Source organism: Diaphorina citri, unplaced genomic scaffold (assembly GCF_000475195.1).
Source record: "Diaphorina citri unplaced genomic scaffold, Diaci psyllid genome assembly version 1.1 scaffold2595, whole genome shotgun sequence".
Classification (NCBI taxonomy): domain Eukaryota; kingdom Metazoa; phylum Arthropoda; class Insecta; order Hemiptera; family Psyllidae; genus Diaphorina; species Diaphorina citri.
This window is the reverse complement of record NW_007380013.1, coordinates 6,964-25,243: the sequence shown is the minus strand read 5'-3', so window position 1 is coordinate 25,243 and position 18,280 is coordinate 6,964. Positions and strand designations below refer to the sequence as shown.

The following is an 18,280-nucleotide window of genomic DNA, read 5'->3' as shown; positions in this document are numbered from 1 at the left end:
AGCCAACCACAGCGGTGTAGTTGTTGACTCGATGGACTTTGGATCCACAGGTTTTTGATTTGAGTCCAAGTGAAGTCATAAATTTATCGGTTTTTTTACCCTGGACCACTGAATTGTAACCCCATAAATTGGGTCTGATAGTTAGAATTTGTGCTCCATTTAAAGAGGGCAACTTTTGACTTTTTTTTTACAACACAAGTTTATAAAGTGATTACTTATTTTACCTTTTTTTTTACATAAACACTAGAAGGGACACTTCAGTCCAATTCATTAATTTTGAAGAAACTTTATTCGGAGTTTCAAACGTTGAGGAAACTTCTGACTAATCTGCAGGTTTGTAGGATGACAGCTTTTTGCATAACACTGACTTTGGATGGATTGATGTTCAGTTTTTGCCGATACATATTTTAAGAAGTTCTATTTTTATTTTTTTCATCCCATCTAGGATTAGGTCTTCCTCTTTTCCTTTTCTTCTCTATTGTCTATTGGCCACCATTCCATCATTTGTTTAGTCCATCTATTGTCTTTGCATCTTATGATATGTCCCACCCAATTCCATACTTTATGTATATTGGATGTAAGGTATAGAATTACTCTTTTGATGTTTATTTAAAACGTATATAAGTACCTATGTATTGTGCCTATAATGACCACCAAATAAAGGTTTATTTATTTTAATTTTTCAATGTTGCGAGGCTAACTTATTTCTCTCCCCCCACAGGAGGACTACGTGAAGGAGTTCAAGGAGGAGATTCGGAAGCTCAAATCCCAACAAGCTCTCTCCATTCTTCCACCGCCTTCTACTGCCCCTAATGTACATGTTTGTTGCCTGAACTACTCCCAAATTGTTCTAACCTTCTAACATATGTCTCTCCTCTCCCCAGACGGGTCGTATCAACGCAGACCACGCCCTGGTGGGTGGTCACAAGGGCCCCGTCCTAGACATCGCCTGGTCCCCGCATGACGACAACGTGATAGCGTCCGGCTCGGAAGACTGTGTGGTCAAAGTGTGGCAGATCCCGGATGGCGGGATATCGCGCACTCTGACGGAGCCAGTGGTAGACTTGCTGTATCACCAGCGGAGAGTCGGCCTCGTCCTGTGGCATCCCACGGCGCAGAATGTTCTGTTGACTGCGGGTGAGTATTTGAGTAGTTCTGAAAACTTCCACAAATTCGGTAGCTGCATAATTTTACAATCACCAATGATATTTAAAATTTCTCCAAGTTCAGACGCCTACGAAAAAAAAAAGATATGCCTATGAAACTGTAGATTGGATGTTGGAAGAGCAAAAAATGTAGGAAGAGAGAAAATCATGATTGAAATGAATGCTATGCATCTGAGCTGATTCCTCCTCTGTCGACACAAACCTTAGCTATCATGCTAAAGTTTTAGACGATTAGAATTGAGCTCGAAGTACATTGCGCTTGTGATTGTTTGAATAAAGAAATGAAAATACAAATACCTACCTACGTAAGTTGTACGATGGTTCGAGTAAAAATGAGGTATATTCTATTCTAATCTATTTTTCCTCCAGGTTCGGACAACAACGTAGCTATTTGGAACGTAGGCACGGGCGAGATAATGATTCAAATCGAGTGTCATCCAGACATTGTATACTCAGCCAGTTGGAACTGGGACGGATCCAAACTACTCACCACCTGCAAGGACAAGAAAATGCGGATTATCAACCCCCGAACTGGCGCTATTGAAGAGGTAAGGCGCTGTAAAAAAAAAGATGGGTGTTACACCGTATTTTTTATTTCTACAACTGCTACATTAAACTAACTACTCACCACCTGCAAGGACAAGAAAATGCGGATTATCAACCCCCGAACTGGCGCTATTGAAGAGGTAAGGCGCTGTAAAAAAAAGATGGGTGTTACACCGTCGTTTTTATTTCTACAACTGATACATTAAACTCATGTGGTCTGTGTCGTAGCATGCCCATCCCGTAGTATGTCCCTCATCAAACGAACGATAAGAGACACAATACTTCCCATTTAGGTGCTGGGTCAACACGAGAAAACTGGAAAGTAACCTGTTGAAATTTTTGCAATCGATATACGAGTGTAAATTATTTGTCGATGGTGGGATTCGAACCTGGTACCTTCTGCATAGCAAGTAAGGGCATAACCACTTTGCTAACCGTGCCCTCATTGTTTTATTATTATTTTGAGATTTAATAGAGGGAACTTTAACAACGGAGGTCTTATCAAGAAATTGAACCTTTCATTAGAAAATTTTACTCTAAAAGGAATATCTTCTTTTCTCTTCCTACAGGAAGCCGTGTGTCACGAGGGATCCAAAGCGACCCGCGCCATCTATCTCAAAGAAGCTCAAAGCGATGATTGTCAAGCACGAGAATCGAATCCGCGCCCTCGAGGCCAAAGTGTCCGCCTCCGACTCCCAGAACAACAACAAGGACGACAACCACAAGGAGGCCGTGGAGGGGGAAGAGGAACTGGCCCCGGACGAAGTATGAGGACCGCTGAACTTTAGGAAGAGTTGGGGCCCGGTGCTGCCTCCCAAGCCTAAAGTTTAAGCCCCTGACTTCTTTCCAAGCGATGTGAGTCTGAAGAACCAAAGTATGTCCCCTCCTATCTCTGTCTGTCTGATGTGACGTGTGTATTGTATTATGTGTTTTCGGGAGGAAAGTGAACGCCTTTTTACTTTCCTCATCCTGTGTCCCTGGGGTGCCCAACCTTTTCAGAGAAAGGTATTGTATTATGTGTTTTCGGGAGGAAAGTGAACGCCTTTTTACTTTCCTCATCCTGTGTCCCTGGGGTGCCCAACCTTTTCAGAGATCGACTTGAATTTTCAATACATTCTTGCGATCGACTTGTCCAATGAGAGACTTGACTCTGAATTTGGTCCATAAGTTTAGTTTAGAGTAATCGGGTGTGTAAGATGATATTGCCAGGTTGAAAAACTGTTGGGTGTGCTGGTCGCGATCGACTTGAAATCAATCCGCGATCGAACGGTTGGGCAGCCCTGCTGTATCCTGTAGGAAGGAAGGTCATGTAATCGGCTGAGTTGAAATTTTTGCAATCGATATACGAGTGTAAATTATTTGTCGATGGTGGGATTCGAACCCGGTACCTTCTGCATAGCAAGTAAGGGACTTTGCTAACCGTGCCGTCATTGTTTTATTATTATTTTGAGATTTAATAGAGGGAACTTTAACAACGGAGGTCTTATCAAGCATAACCACTTTGCTAACCGTGCCCTCATTGTTTTATTATTATTTTGAGATTTAATAGAGGGAACTTTAACAACGGAGGTCTTATCAAAAAATTGAACCTTTCATTGGAAATTTTTACTCTAAAGGAATATCTTCTATTCTCTTCCTACAGGAAGCCGTGTGTCACGAGGGATCCAAAGCGACCCGCGCCATCTATCTCAAGTCTGGACTCATCTTCACCACGGGCTTCAGCAAGATGTCCGAGCGACAGTACTCACTCCGTGCGCCTGACCATCTGGACGAACCTATCGTTATGGTGGAACTGGACACCAGCAATGGCGTTATGTTCCCCCTGTATGATCCGGATACCAATCTAGTCTACTTGTGTGGCAAGGTGAGTGTCCCCTAATTCAATTAAAGTAGCTACTCACTTGTCCTCACGAGGCTGAGTGATCCCCGAACTCCAAGCACAGAGCCGAAAAAACTTCGACCATGCCGGGAATCGAACCCGGGACCTCCGCAGTGCAAGCCTAGTGTGATACCCACTCGGCCACGGAGGTTGCTTTTTTTCCCGAATGTCTTTGTAGGCAATGCCATTTAAATAAGAGTGTTCCCACTACGCACGACACGATTTTTTTCCGAACGACTAATCGGACCGACATTAACACTTTAACTGCCATGTGTAACATTTTTGTTCACATTGACATTTCTTGTGTGATCATTAATGTTACACAGCAGAGTTCTTTTCAAGAGCTGGCGTGAACAATAATGTTACACATCTTATGCTTTTTTATATGCTGATTAGATTCTCTCGGCACTGCAGTTTCATATGGTATACTTGGTTTTGGCGTAGGACTTATCAAAATGAAAATATTTGTTAATGTTACACACGGCATAGACCAACTAAAATGTTTGTCTATGCCGTGTGTAACATTTTTGTTCACCCATTAAAATCGCCGTTGGCACTGGCTTATGGTATTGGTGAAATGGCTCGGCAGTTAAAGTGTTAACACCACTTGATTTTCCTCCCATGCATGTTACACACGGCATAGACCAACTAAAATGTTTGTCTATGCCGTGTGTAACATTTTTGTTCACCCATTAAAATCGCCGTTGGCACTGACTGGCTTATGGTATTGGTGAAATGGCTCGGCAGTTAAAGTGTTTACACCACTTGATTTTCCTCCCATGTAGGGTGACTCTGTCATTCGCTACTTCGAAATCACGGCCGAGCCCCCGTTCGTCCACTACATCAACACGTTTCAAACCCCGGACCCGCAGCGCGGTATCGGAATGATGCCTAAGCGAGGATGTGATGTCAACTCGTGCGAGATAGGACGCTTCTTCCGACTCAACAATTCGGGCCTGTGTCAGGTAAGAGAGAGAGAGAGAGATTGATTGATTGATTGATTGATTAATATTTCTCATTTATTTCACACATAATAAATTACAATTTTTGTCATCTCCTAAGCTATTACCTAACTTCTTGGAGATGGGCCTCTCTCATAAGAGCCAAGATGGGCCTAAAAAAAGAAAACAATTCAATGAATCAAGAGAGAGAGAGAGAGAGAGAGAGAGAGAGAGAGAGAGAGAGGTGTATATTTTGAAGGGGGAAAAAAACTCTGACTGAGAGGCTGATGAAAAGCGCCGACCCCGCCTGAACACGGAGAAAGGCCAAGAAAAGGAAGAAGAATCTACTTACCCAACTCCTTAAAACAAAAAACTATTCTCCTTTCATCAAAGTAACCCAATGGTGTAACGTTTTAGATTTTTAGAACCCAAATTTCCCTTGATTTTTGATTGTTTTTTTGTAGGGGATGTTTTTTTCTAGACTTTATCTTCTTTAGCACTCTTAGCTTGCCTATAATAATTGACTTCGTTTGTTGAATAAAACGCATTGGATTTGGTGTGTTATAGGTAGTCAGTATGACCGTGCCTAGGAAGAGTGAACTGTTTCAAGATGATCTGTATCCTGATACTGTAGGCGACACCGCTGCCCTCACTGCTGATGAATGGTTTGCAGGTAATGAACTGTTTCAAGATGATCTGTATCCTGATACTGTAGGCGACACCGCTGCCCTCACTGCTGATGAATGGTTTGCAGGTAATTAACTTATTAACTTGTAGCTTGGAGCATTTTGTCAGGTCTTTTCTATATGTCATCACTGTGATGTTGGTGTTCACTGCTAGTTCTAAAGAGTGTCACCTAAAAATTGGTTATTTTTCTGAAGACCAAAAATAAATATTATTATGGTTTGCCCTTGTGATTTAACTTGTAGCTTGGAGCATTTTGTGAGGTCTTTTCTATAAGTCTATAGGACATCACTGTGACGTTAGTGTTCATCGCACTGCTAGTTCTAAAGCGCGAGGACTCAAAATTGGCTATTTTTCTGAAGACCAATAAGTATCAATATATGCTTACCTTTGTGATTTAGTTAAACACTAGCGCCCCTAGCAGTGGAACATGGAATTATTATTATGTAGTTATAATTTCCTCAACCCTTCTTCATCTTTTTCTTCCTCTCTTGAGATGTGCTGAGTGAGTTATAAGAACAACTCTTCCGTGGATTACTCGGTCAATGATTCAGATCCTTCCAATGAGTCAGTCTTCTTTTTTCGTGTCCGGTTCATCAAAGACACATTTTTCCAGGCACAAAAATTTGGTTTGATTGAAACGGTAGAAGAAGTATTGGTCGATAAAACCGTTCAGTCAAGTCTTCTTTTTTCGTGTCCGGTTCATCAAAGACACATTTTTCCAGGCACAAAAATTTGGTTTGATTGAAACGGTAGAAGAAGTATTGGCCGATAAAACCGTTCAGTCAAATTAAATTGATCCCAAGGCCAAGGTAATCTTAGACCCGTGACAAATGGAGTGTGCCTGAAGGCATGCGATTTGATCCTAAAACTTGTAACTCACTCTTCAACTCCCAATAGTTACAAGTAGTTATCTGACTCGGTGACCGAGTAGTCCAATGAAAAGAGTAATTCTTTTCTTAACTCACTCACTCTTTTCGCATCTCTACTCTTTAGTCCACTAACATGGGATGGTCATAATTAGTCTACCTTTTCTTAACTCACTCACTCTTTTCGCATCTCTACTCTTTAGTCCACTAACATGGGATGGTCATAATTAGTCTAATTTATCCAAATTAATCGTTATGACCCGTTATGTTTTTACTGGACTATTGCTCCTCTCTTTTTCTCTTCGTAGAGTATTAAAAAGTTTCTTAGAAAGTTGTGGATTTACTTGACCAATGGCTAGGGCCACAGAGGTTAAAGTCGGATGTCAATCATACACTGAAATGAAGAGGAAGACTTCTGATAGAAGAGCGTGGAGAACTACAAACCAATCTCAAGATTCTCACTCTTTTCGCATCTCTACTCTTTAGTCCACTAACATGGGATGGTCATAATTAGTCTAATTTATCCAAATTGATCGTTATGACCCTTTATGTTTTTACTGGACTATTCTCTTTGTTGAGTATTCAAAAGTTTCCTAGAAAGTTGTGGATTTACTTGACCAATGGCTGGGGCCACAGAGTTTAAAGTCGGATGTCAATCATACACTGAAATGAAGAGAAAGACTTCTGATAGAAGAGCATGGAGAACTACAAACCAATCTCAAGACTCACTCTTTTCGCATCTCTACTCTTTAGTCCACTAACATGGGATGGTCATAATTAGTCTAATTTATCCAAATTGATCGTTATGACCCGTTATGTTTTTACTGGACTATTGCTCCTCTCTTCTTCTCTTCGTAGAGTATTAAAAAGTTTCTTAGAAAGTTGTGGATTTACTTGACCAATGGCTGGGGCCACAGAGGTTAAAGTCGGATGTCAATCATACACTGAAATGAAGAGGAAGACTTCTGATAGAAGAGCGTGAAGAACTACAAACCAATCTCAAGATTGCGGGTTCGATTCCCGCCCGGGGCGGATTTTATCCTGATGGGATAATGCTCGTTCTCGGAACGGCTGGCTTTCCTCCTATCCTGTCTTCCTTCTCTCTTTGATTTCGGGACGATAATACCCTAGCAGTTCCCTCTGTCAAACCTCATAAAAAAAAAAAAAAAACTCTGATTATTATCGGCCCCGGTCACAAAAACTGGTTCCGATTTTTAAACAAGACAATCACACCTCTGGAAACGTTAACCAATGTATTTCTTGTGGAATTTTTATACGGTAAATATTACTTATTAATATTATAGGTACCCTACCTACATTTACTTATACCTACTTTCTGCCAAGACCACAGTTTGAGTTTAAACTTAATATGTACTGTTAAACTGATTTTCTGCTGTTTTTTTTTTTCAAGTGAATCTTAACCAAGATTACTTAATCTTATGAGTTTAACTTAATCTACTTTTAACTTGGCTTGTGAGTCTGGGCACATTACCTATTTTTTATTATCCCTATGAAATTTTATATTAGAGCTTATCCAACTATGTGACAGTTACACAAACTGGTGAAATTCCCATCTTACTACATCCTCTGTCATGAAGTCATAATCAAAAGTCTTGCAACGTCACCATGCGACGCGAGGGTGGAGCGTCGCGATAACTTTCGTTCGCCCTATGGAAGTCTAAGATATCAGAAGATTGGCTTTTGCTCATAGTGTCCTGCTTCGAAATATCTTAATGGTGCTCTATGGTTCCCGAATTTTCACGGATTTGTTTTTTTTGTTGTTTGTTTCCGTTCTATTTCTTGATCCAACTATGTGACAGTTACATAAACTGGTGAAATTCCCATCTTACTACATCCTCTGTCAAGTCATAATTACGATTGTTTCTAGCTGGATTCCCTTTAGGGATGAGCAATTTTTTTCTACTTTTATATTCAAATTTAAACAGTGGTTCTCCAAAGAAGTGAGGGAGATTACTGGAAAATGCAATACTTTCTCCATTACTTTGGTAGTAGAAAGTAACTTTAGGGATGAGCAAATTTTTTCTACTTTTATATTCAAATTTAATCAGTGGTTCTCCAAAGAAGTGAGGGAGATTACTGGAAAATGCCATACTTTCTCCATTACTTTGGTAGTAGAAAGTAAAAATTGAGGTCATTTCTCGACCATTTGTTCTCGTGTGAGGGCACTTTTGAATGTGCACAAATAAGGCCTTCGAAAAAAGGTACAACTTTTGCCTACAGAGGTATCTATCTCCCATGTAGTAGAAAGTAAAAATTGAGGTCATTTCTCGACCATTTGTCCTCGTGTGAGGGCACTTTTGAATGTGCACAAATAAGGCCTTCGAAAAAACGTACAACTTTTGCCTACAGAGGTATCTATCTCCCATGTATGTTACAGTAGGACTTGTGTGAAGTTGAAATGACCTAAAATAATCCATAGGTCTTTACTTTCATAAAAGAACCTTAAATGAGTCCTATTAGGCTTACGTAAAATGACCAATTAATAGGTCGAAATAGGCTTACGTAAAACAACCTTTAATGTATAGGTTCATGAATTTTCATTTTCTCTCTACGTCTCTGGTATTATATATTTATTTTTCAATAACCAGCCAGCCTAGTTAGCTTGGTTGGTAGAGCTTCTGCCTTGTAAGCGCTAGGCCGCGGGTTCGATTCCCCCCGGGGTGGATTTTATCATTATGGGATAACGTTCGTTCTCGGAACGGCTGATGGCTTTCTCCTATCCTGTCTTCCTTCTCTCTTCGATTTCGGGACGATAAGACCTTAACAGCTATAGCTGTCTTCCTTCTCTCTTCGATTTCGGGACGATAAGACCTTAACAGTTACAGTTCCCTCTGTCAAACCAGTTAAAAAATAATAAAAAAGAGCTGACTTACTGCACTAAAAAATAATCGAACTCTTTAATGAGAAACTCTTAGCAAATTAATAATTTTATGTATCAATCTCTTTTAGGTTACAATCCGGTATATATTTATTTTTAAAAAAATTCAAGGTGCTCCAAAAAATACAATACTGATAATATAAAATTTTGCTGCCAATTTTTTTTCTCGCTTTTGTCTATTTCTAAAAATTATCGTGTGTTTATTTTTCCTCTCTTGTAGGATTTTCACAGTACCGTGCCTTCGCTGGGATTTTTTATTATTATTATTAAGAGGCTTGATAGAGGGAACTGTAACTGCTAAGGTCTTATCGTCTCGAAAGCGGAGAGAAGGAAGACAGGATAGGAGAAAGAAAGCCGAGTCGAGAAACTTATCCCTTCAGGATGAAATCCGCCCCGGGCGGGAGTCGATCCCTCGGCCTAGCGCTTACAAGGTAGACGCGCTACCAACCAGGCTAGTTGCCTGCCAAGGCAGGTTTTATTCGAAGTTCTTCTGAATACAGGGGTTCTCATTAGATTGAACTTTTTACTACGCAAATCACTCTCTAAAAATTATCGTGTGTTTATTTTTCCTCTCTTGTAGGATTTTCACAGTACCGTGCCTTCGCTGGGATTTATTATTATTAAGAGGTTTGATAGAGGGAACTGTAAGTGCTAAGGTCTTATCGTCTCGAAAGCGGAGATAAGGAAGACAGCCGAGTCGAGAAACTTATCCCTTCAGGATGAAATCCACCCCGGGCGGGAGTCGAGCCCTCGGGCTAGCGCTTACCAGGTAGATGCGCTACCAACCAAGCTAGTTGCCTGGCAAGGCAGGTTTTATTCGAAGTTCTACTGAATACAGGGGTTCTCGTTGGATTGAACTTTTTATTACGCAAATCACTCTTGACTCTGAACTTAGAATTTCGGACTTAACGGACATCTCCGAATAGCGGACATCACTTTTTGGGAAATGGGGACATTTTGATCAGTTTCCAAAAACTCAAGGATCGAGAGTGCCCGCTATTTGGAGGTTCCACTAAAGGTAGAAACACAGACACACCGCCATCACGTGACGTGACCTGGTGGTAGTGTGTTTCCACTTTATTATACTAACGTGTTATTCTCAATCTTGTTGATGGCCTTCTCAACTTTTCCAGATTCGCCGATACTCCAAGCGATGGATATCATGGAGTTGACCACCAAATCAACCGGTACCATGTCCGTCACCGTGTTGAGGTTGATGAGATGTGTGTGCAAGACACCGGTGGCGATACCCACCAGCATACCGATTGGGCCGTACACGTTGTCGATCCAGCCTCGCACCGGTTCCCGATATGTGGACACGACTGTGGAACACAACAGGATTCATATAAATACATAATTAAATAACTAAGTATCTTATATCTCATTGATTGAAAACGCGGTAACTTTATGAAGTTTCATTCTAACTATTGGATTTGGAATATATGGAAAACAAAATGTTTGGACCTTTGAATCCGTTCAATCAGAGTGAAAATATACGAAAATATTCCTGCTGTCTGACAGACGCCCGGAACGCGTGTGCATGGAGGAAACAGCTTCCGATTTCTAGGTCTCTCAGACGGTCTGAAGACTGAAGTCGAAAACTTTTTCCGCCCCGTACGTTCCGACGGCCCGTCCGACACAGTCGGATTGTGAGTGGCTAGCGTTAGGTATATATAGGAATTTTTAATTGTGTTAAGCATAAATTCTTGTCACAAATGTCGTTTCCCGCTATAGGTACTACGCTAAATTTTATGACATGACTTGGACTCGAACCACCAACCTCCAGATTCAAAGTCCACCGTGCTAACCACTGCACCACTGATGAAGTTGGTTGGCCTCAGGTAGGTATACTATAATACGTCACTGTTAAACTGATGGTATTGAACATGCTGAGATTAATTTAATTGATGCATATGAGTTTTATGGTTCAAAGGTATATATAGGAATTTTTAATTGTGTTAAGCATAAATTCTTGTCACAAATGTCGTTTCCCGCTATAGGTACTACGCTAAATTTTATAACATGACTTGGACTCGAACCACCAACCTCCAGATTCAAAGTCCACCGTGCTAACCATTGCACCACTGAAGTTGGTTGGCCTCAGGTAGGTATACTATAATACGTCACTGTTAACCTGATGGTATTGAACATGCTGAGATGAATTTAATTAATGCATATGAGTTTTATGGTTCAGGAATAACGAGATTTTCTCAGTATCTCCCGAAAAGTCAGATTGTAAAAAAACAATAGTTTTAATTATAATATAATCTTAAAACTTAAAACTAGGTATATACTAGCGGGATTCCGGAGCGAAGCGACGGAATTCAGCTAGTTATAATATAATCTTAAAACTTAAAACTAGGTATACAGGGTGTCCCGCGAACGACTGTACAACGCTTGAGGGTTGATGCAGGACCTAAGGGGCTACCAGAAAAAGCTATCTGGACAGATCCGATTTTCAACAGGGGCGGAGTTATGAAGGATTTTCTGTTTTTCAACATTTTTCATACCTCGTCCCTCTAAAACGCCTTTATCTCTTGAACCAATAAAGATAATAAAACAGGGGCGGAGTTATGAAGGATTTTCTGTTTTTCAACATTTTTCATACCTTGTCCCTCTAAAACGCCTTTATCTCTTGAACCAATGAAGATAATAAAAAACTAATTGCACCATTGAAAAGAACACAAAATTTACTAAAAGATAGGCTCGGCCAAAGCCTTTGTGAAAGTGTACGTGTTGGGCCATTCGTGCAAGAGTCTGTAAAAGTATAGAGATAGAAAATGGTTAATGAATATTCTAAAAAGGTATTCTTCTTTTTCTCTCCTCCTTCTTCTTTTCTTTTTCTTCCTTTAAAGTTGACTCCCCCTGGGGCCACCCCTGATGATGTTAATAAAATGAAACCCAGTAGAAAATGTTTCCTCCTGAATATAATGAGACACAATCATATTTCAGCGTTTTTCGAAATTCACAACCATTCTCTAAATATTTCGAGTGGCTCGTTTTTTTCTGAAACACACTGTATATCTTTTGCCACTCTGTGTCATTTCCTATTCCACTCACTTGGGTGTCATTTCGCTCAGCTCCTCGTCGCCAGTTTCGGAGATCAGTTGAATGAGGTTCTCATACTTGAGTGGCACCGGGTAGAACTCTTCGTCTATTCGCTCGCGGGGACAATGTGTGAACGCGGTGGAGACGTGAACGAAGGCCTGCCGAACAACATGACGTGCGTAAGTCGGCAGGAGCCCACATTGTCTTACCAGACACAAAAAGCCCACTCTGAACTTAGGTGTAGGGGCAAACAGTCCTAAAGGATGGGTTAAGTTTCTACGAATCTCACACCAGTCACACCCATTAATAAGGCGCTATTACTCCGACGTATGAAGCATACTGCAATCAACCATGCTTCAAGGTAACATGTATGTAGCAGGCTCCAAAACCACATGGAGGTGCAACATGTAGCACGTTCCAAAAACACATTAATTGCACCTTAATGGCGCTTTTTGTCTAGCCTCAACTATAGGAAATATTAATGGACAGCGTAAGTGAGGTGTTGATGACGTAAAATTGGCCACAAATTTAATATGGTGCGATCGGCTAAGAAAATAATAATAATCAAATAAACAAGAAAATTGATATGTTAGAACACTTTAATAAATACAAATAAAAAAAAGAAAATTGTTTTAATTCGAAACGGAAAACCTGCCTCACCTTCAAGTCTTTCATTTCCCGCGCCAGTTGCAACATGGCCTGCACACCACACACGTTAATCTTGACCGCCATCTTGATGTGCTCATCAAACCGCACAGTGGCCGCTCCATGAAACACTATGTTGACCTGTTTCACTAAAGTAGCACGGTCTGTTTCACTCAGACCCAGTCCGGGGAGAGAGCAGTCACCGGCCACGGCGGACACCTTGGACCGGAAGTCGGGAACCTCGGCACGCAGACGCCAGAATAACTGCGGACATTAGAAATGGAAACTATTGAACTTTCTCAACTCAAATGTACCTACCGATCTTCAAAAACGACCCTGATTCCATTTTGCTGTCCTGATGCGTTTCTTAAAGAGAAATAACTTCCTCAAAGAATTGTAGGCCAACTTATTTATCTGCCGCAAATGGCCCATATTGCTAAATTGTGTAAAAATAAAAATAAATAAGTAAATAAATGCACCAATCTCAGTACATATAGGGTAGTAATTGGCTTGGTACATTTCGGTACCAAAGGTTGGTCGGAGTTGGAAACCAAGTAATCAAATTAGTATTAAAGTCTTATATTTCCTGCACAGTGATGGTGTGCAAATCAAAGAATGCCTTTTTCCATTAGCACAGTTAAAATACCTACGTATAAGGTATGTAGCTTTCTTGATCAATAACCAAAGGTCACCTGGACAACCTTACCTATTATTATGTTCTAATCTTACCGTGATTATGTTCTGATCTTACCCTGTCCTCAAAAATGGCGTCGAGCCGTTCTTGAATGTCCTTCCCCTTTTTCGGCCTCACCAAGAGGTAAATGTGTTTCAAATGAGGACAAGACCGGAGGAGCTTCTCCACCACGGTCTTACCCATAAATCCCGTTCCGCCCGTGAGGAAAATGGTTTTGTCGCGGTAAAACTCCTGCATCGGGGTTCCGATCTCATCGTCAGGAATGTCGTCCGGGGATCCGAAACTTTTTTCGCCCAAAAGTTCGAGGGGGTCGGTGAAATATTTTGAGTTGACGATATCGGTCCATGGCTAGTCAATACTAGGTTGTTCTTGAGAGGCTGAGTGGGTCCCTTAAACAACAAAAGTCATGAAAATAGAACAGTTTGCATGTGAAAAAAGGTATACGAATCCACTGGGCGTTGAACCCTGCTCTGCTGCGTGCAAGACCAGTGTAGTTATCATTGAGTCATGGAAACTGACCCCCTTTAGTGTTCAGCTACAATTAAGAGAATACTTTTTGAAAAATTTCGCCTGCGGCGCTCAAAATTCGATTGATGGACTGCATTTCTGAAAAGTTGAGGGGGAGGGGGGTGCTCCCCTATGTAGGTACATATGTGGCCCGCGAAGTACCTTCCAATGTAGCATGTGGCCCGCATTACACATGGAAGTTGGAAACCTCTGACCTATACCTACGTAAACCATATTATCTTTATGTAGAACCGATACTTTCACACCTAAAGCTACCTATCTCTATAAGTACCTATAAGTATAAATACCTAATATAGTTTTTCAACCATCAGTAAGCAATATAGTGGCCTTGACCTCGATGGATAAGACATCAGTCACCTGATGGTATTATTATATTATAGTAAGTAAGTAGGTATCTGAATGATGTATAGGTGCGTTACCACGTTACCAGTGAACATGGGAACTTAATACTTAATCTCTTATCCATATTCTCCTTATCACCTTATCTTGAACTGCAGATTTACTATCATGGCATGCAACTTTGATGTGTTTTATCAGTTTATCATTACCTAATCATTATCTCATCCCCCTATCTAACATATTTGGCCACTTACTTGCCTGAACTTTAACGTAAGTAAGTAGGTATAGGTATATACGAATTTCTAACTTTATTAATTCATTGTAAAACCTCTAACAGTACTGTTAACATCAGCCAGTTTCTTGGACTACTTTTATAGGTGCAGTATACTTAAATATTGCTGCAATTTCTTTGTCATTTTTTCAAGAGTTCTGATTTTTTGTTTGGACTTATTTTTAAAACAATATTTTGCCGAAATCGGTCGATTTTTCATTTCGTTTTTTAAAAAGCGAGCTTTAAGACTTGAAGTTGAGTGTTTTTAGCGCCTCCATTATGTTTTACCGCAATGTCCTGGCTGCAGTGTGTGTACTGTGTGTGGTATCCTGCCAAGGCGACTTGTCCCGCGGTTTTGGCGGCCACATCAACTGGAAATCTCTCGACGCCGGCCTGCAGGCCGCCAAGACGTCCGGCAAACCGCTCATGGTCCTCATACACAAATCCTACTGTGCCGCCTGTCACGAGCTGAGCCCCAAGTTCGCCGCCAGTCCGGAAATCGCCGAATTGGCGCCGAAATTCGAAATGGTGAATATTTCCGACGATGAAGAACCGCAGGACCCTAAGTATGCCCCGGACGGAGACTATGTACCGCGGATCCTGTATTTTGGACCCCAAGGGGAGCCGAAATCCCAAGTGTTCAACGCGAAGTCACCACAGGTGTACAGACATTACTACTATGATGTGCCGAGTATTGTGCAAGCTATGAAGTCCGCTCTCAACTAATGAGTTCCAGTCATTTATACTAGTTACAGAGGATAAGAGATGTGGAGGCCGATATGGGATGCCAGAACTACATGGAGTTGAAGCGATATAGCCCAAGATCAGATTTTCCAACTGGCGGCTCGCGGGCCACATGTGGCCCGCCAGACCATTTTCGTGACCCGCGAAGCTTTTTGGGATTAGTACAAACTTACCTAAATGTAAAAAAAAAGGTTTAGTACTTGGGCAAAAATCTTCGAATTTTAAAATTCCAATAAAAATTCCCTCAAGTTGAAAATTTTCCTAGCGTCAGGGATTTCTAATCTCATGTTTGTGTCATCTGTGACACGCTGACACGTTTGAAACTTGTTTTCCCTACACTACTTTCGAACCTCCTTGATTTCATTCCGGGTCGAAAAGTTTGCCAGGTGCATTTATCTCCATGGCTAGTCAATACTAGGTTGTTCTTGAGAGGCTGAGTGGGTCCCTTAAACAACAAAAGTCATGAAAATAGAACAGTTTGCATGTGAAAAAAGGTATACGAATCCACTGGGCGTTGAACCCTGCTCTGCTGCGTGCAAGACCAGTGTAGTTATCATTGAGTCATGGAAACTGACCCCCTTTAGTGTTCAGCTACAATTAAGAGAATACTTTTTGAAAAATTTCGCCTGCGGCGCTCAAAATTCGATTGATGGACTGCATTTCTGAAAAGTTGAGGGGGAGGGGGGTGCTCCCCTATGTAGGTACATATGTGGCCCGCGAAGTACCTTCCAATGTAGCATGTGGCCCGCATACACATGGAAGTTGGAAACCCCTGACCTATACCTACGTAAACCATATTATCTTTATGCTTTATGTAGAACCGATACTTTCACACCTGAACCTACCTATCTCTATAAGTACCTAATATATAAATACCTAATATAGTTTTTCAACCATCAGTAAGCAATATAGTGGCCTTGACCTTGATGGATAAGACATCAGTCACCTGATGGTATTATAGTAAGTATATAAGTATCTGAATGATGTATAGGTGCGTTACCTGTGAATATGGGAACTTGATCTCTTATCCATATTGTCCTTATCACCTTATCTTGAAATGCAGATTTACTATCATGGCATGCAACTCTGATGTGTTTTATCAGTTTATCACTATACCTATATAATCACCCGCATTATTTCATTATCTCATCCCTCTATCTAACATATTTGGCCACACTTACTTGCCTGAACTTTAACGTAAGTAAGTAGGTATAGGTATAATATCTGAATGATGTATAGGTGCGTTACCTGTGAATATGGGAACTTGATCTCTTATCCATATTGTCCTTATCACCTTATCTTGAAATGCAAATTTACTATCATGGCATGCAACTCTGATGTGTTTTATCAGTTTATCACTATATATAATCACCCGCATTATTTCATTATCTCATCCCCCTATCTAACATATTTGGCCACATACTTGCCTGAACTTTAACGTAAGTAAGTAGGTAGGTATATACGAATTTCTAACTTTATTAATTCATTGTGCAACCTCTAACAGTACTGTTAACATCAGCCAGTTTCTTGGACTACTTTTAAAGGTGCAGTATACTTAAATATTGCTGCAATTTCTTCAATTTCTTTGTCATTTTTTCAAGAGTTCTGATTTTTTGTTTGGACTTATTTTTAAAACAATATTTTGCCGAAATCGGTCGATTTTTCATTTCGTTTTTTAAAAAGCGAGCTTTAAGACTTGAAGTTGAGTGTTTTTAGCGCCTCCATTATGTTGTACCGCAATGTCCTGGCTGCAGTGTGTCCTCCCTGGGGGTCAAACTGTAACGAGGATTACGCCGCACGCCGGCCGCATGAAGGTCTAACGCCATGACTGCCCCTAACGGTTGCCCCCTAATCTATTGGGAAATGTAAAAAAAGGCACAGAAAATTCGATGTTAATTAGCTAATTACTTTAATTAAGTATTTATAATCATCACTGACAAAAAAGACTATTTTCACTTACAAATGAACAATCAAACTATTTTCACTTTCAAATGAACAATCAGATGATTTTCACTTACAAATGAACAATCAGATTTTGAAAGTGATCTACAGTCTACACTTCCGCACAGTCAGGTCTACTATTGCCTAATCCCGATTGCCACAGGTGTACAGACATTACTACTATGATGTGCCGAGTATTGTGCAAGCTATGAAGTCCGCTCTCAACTAATGAGTTCCAGTCATTTACTAGTTTTAGAGGACATAAGAGATGTGGAGGCCGATATGGGATGCCAGAACTACATGGAGTTGAAGCGATATAGCCCAAGATCAGATCGGAATGAATGGACAAGAACTGTTTCTACTTGACAACCAATCTTCGGATTGTAACCTAAAAGAGATTGATACATAAAATTATTAATTTGCTAAGAGTTTCTCATTAAAGAGTTCGATTAATTTGTAGTGCAGTAAGTCAGCTCTGTAGCAATTTTTGGAGGACAGCCACCCCCGAGATTGAAAACTCACGGGAACTGCCATGTTCGGTCCTATTGGCCGTACTCTTATCCCTGGTTTGCCAGTTGCGGTCACATTGCTGTACTGGAATGTATTCCAGCTGTTGCAGGTTAAACATAATGTGTGGAGTTACAGGTTACACTGGTTACAGGTGGTGTAAAAAAAAAGTGTCTCGCCCATCTAGGATGCGCCAAGACGGGTCTTTCCAAAAGGACAGTGTGCAAATGGACTACATGGTCTTATCGTCCCGAAATCGAAGAGAGAAGGAAGACAGGATAGGAGAAAGCCAGTCGTTCCGAGAACGAACGTTATCCCATCAGGATACAATCCGGCCCGGGCGGGAATCGAACCCGTGGCCTAGCACTTACAAGGTAAACGCGTTACCAACCAAGCTAACTAGGCTGGCTGGTTATTGAAAATTTCCCGTCATTTTGTCCCGCTGCGCCGATATCTCTTCTCTGATTCCTTTTGTTCTAATTTTATTTCCCTCTATCTCTGAGGCACAGAGGTCACAGACACAGACACACATGCTAGGGTTGCTAGGTACTATGGAGCAAATAAAAATACCTCCTGAAG

General features: G+C 40.8%; 3 protein-coding genes and 3 long non-coding RNA genes across 6 annotated transcripts; 4 read left to right on the top strand and 2 right to left on the bottom strand.

Moving 5' to 3' along the window:
- Nucleotides 1-857: 857 nt before the first annotated feature.
- LOC103519188 (coronin-1C) lies at nt 858-5,294 on the top strand (the record flags this gene model as incomplete). Its single annotated transcript, XM_026830769.1, has 5 exons — nt 858-1,137; nt 1,536-1,714; nt 3,355-3,576; nt 4,377-4,556; nt 5,100-5,294. Coding segments are annotated over 5 exons (1,056 nt in total), but the record flags the coding sequence as incomplete, so codon positions are not given.
- On the top strand, nt 2,342-2,902 carry LOC113471536. Its single transcript, XR_003394198.1, has 2 exons — nt 2,342-2,626; nt 2,718-2,902. It is a non-coding gene; the product is annotated as an uncharacterized LOC113471536 (long non-coding RNA).
- A 608-nt stretch (nt 5,295-5,902) lies between the features above and the next one.
- LOC113471537 lies at nt 5,903-6,536 on the bottom strand. The gene is made up of 2 exons (XR_003394199.1): nt 6,246-6,536; nt 5,903-6,169 (listed from the first exon to the last, which is right to left on the bottom strand). It is a non-coding gene; the product is annotated as an uncharacterized LOC113471537 (long non-coding RNA).
- Nucleotides 6,537-8,113: 1,577 nt separating this feature from the next.
- Nucleotides 8,114-8,684, top strand: LOC113471538. The gene is made up of 2 exons (XR_003394200.1): nt 8,114-8,328; nt 8,458-8,684. It is a non-coding gene; the product is annotated as an uncharacterized LOC113471538 (long non-coding RNA).
- A 1,380-nt stretch (nt 8,685-10,064) lies between these two features.
- On the bottom strand, nt 10,065-14,112 carry LOC103519187 (fatty acyl-CoA reductase wat-like). The gene is made up of 6 exons (XM_026830768.1): nt 14,104-14,112; nt 13,429-13,719; nt 12,693-12,941; nt 12,045-12,190; nt 11,679-11,741; nt 10,065-10,323 (listed from the first exon to the last, which is right to left on the bottom strand). Exons 1-6 carry the CDS (start codon nt 14,110-14,112, stop codon nt 10,065-10,067), a joined length of 1,017 nt encoding a protein of 338 aa, XP_026686569.1.
- A 490-nt stretch (nt 14,113-14,602) lies between these two features.
- On the top strand, nt 14,603-17,662 carry LOC103519185 (thioredoxin domain-containing protein 12-like). Its single transcript, XM_008484269.2, has 2 exons — nt 14,603-15,169; nt 17,358-17,662. Exons 1-2 carry the CDS (start codon nt 14,789-14,791, stop codon nt 17,421-17,423), a joined length of 447 nt encoding a protein of 148 aa, XP_008482491.1. The 5' UTR covers nt 14,603-14,788; the 3' UTR covers nt 17,424-17,662.
- The last annotated feature ends 618 nt before the right edge of the window (nt 17,663-18,280 follow it).

What these genes read in the sequence shown, in the direction of transcription:
- LOC103519187 (XM_026830768.1), bottom strand. An exon ending in GGGAAATGAAAGACTTGAAG is followed by an intron (nt 12,191 to 12,692) that starts GTGAGGCAGGTT and finishes GTTGTTCGGCAG; the next exon opens with GCCTTCGTTCACGTCTCCAC. An exon ending in CTGAGCGAAATGACACCCAA is followed by an intron (nt 11,742 to 12,044) that starts GTGAGTGGAATA and finishes ATACTTTTACAG; the next exon opens with ACTCTTGCACGAATGGCCCA.
- LOC103519185 (XM_008484269.2), top strand. Translation starts at nt 14,789, where the DNA reads ATGTTTTACCGCAATGTCCTGGCTGCAGTGTGTGTACTGTGTGTGGTA. An exon ending in TCAACGCGAAGTCACCACAG is followed by an intron (nt 15,170 to 17,357) that starts GTGTACAGACAT and finishes CGATTGCCACAG; the next exon opens with GTGTACAGACATTACTACTA.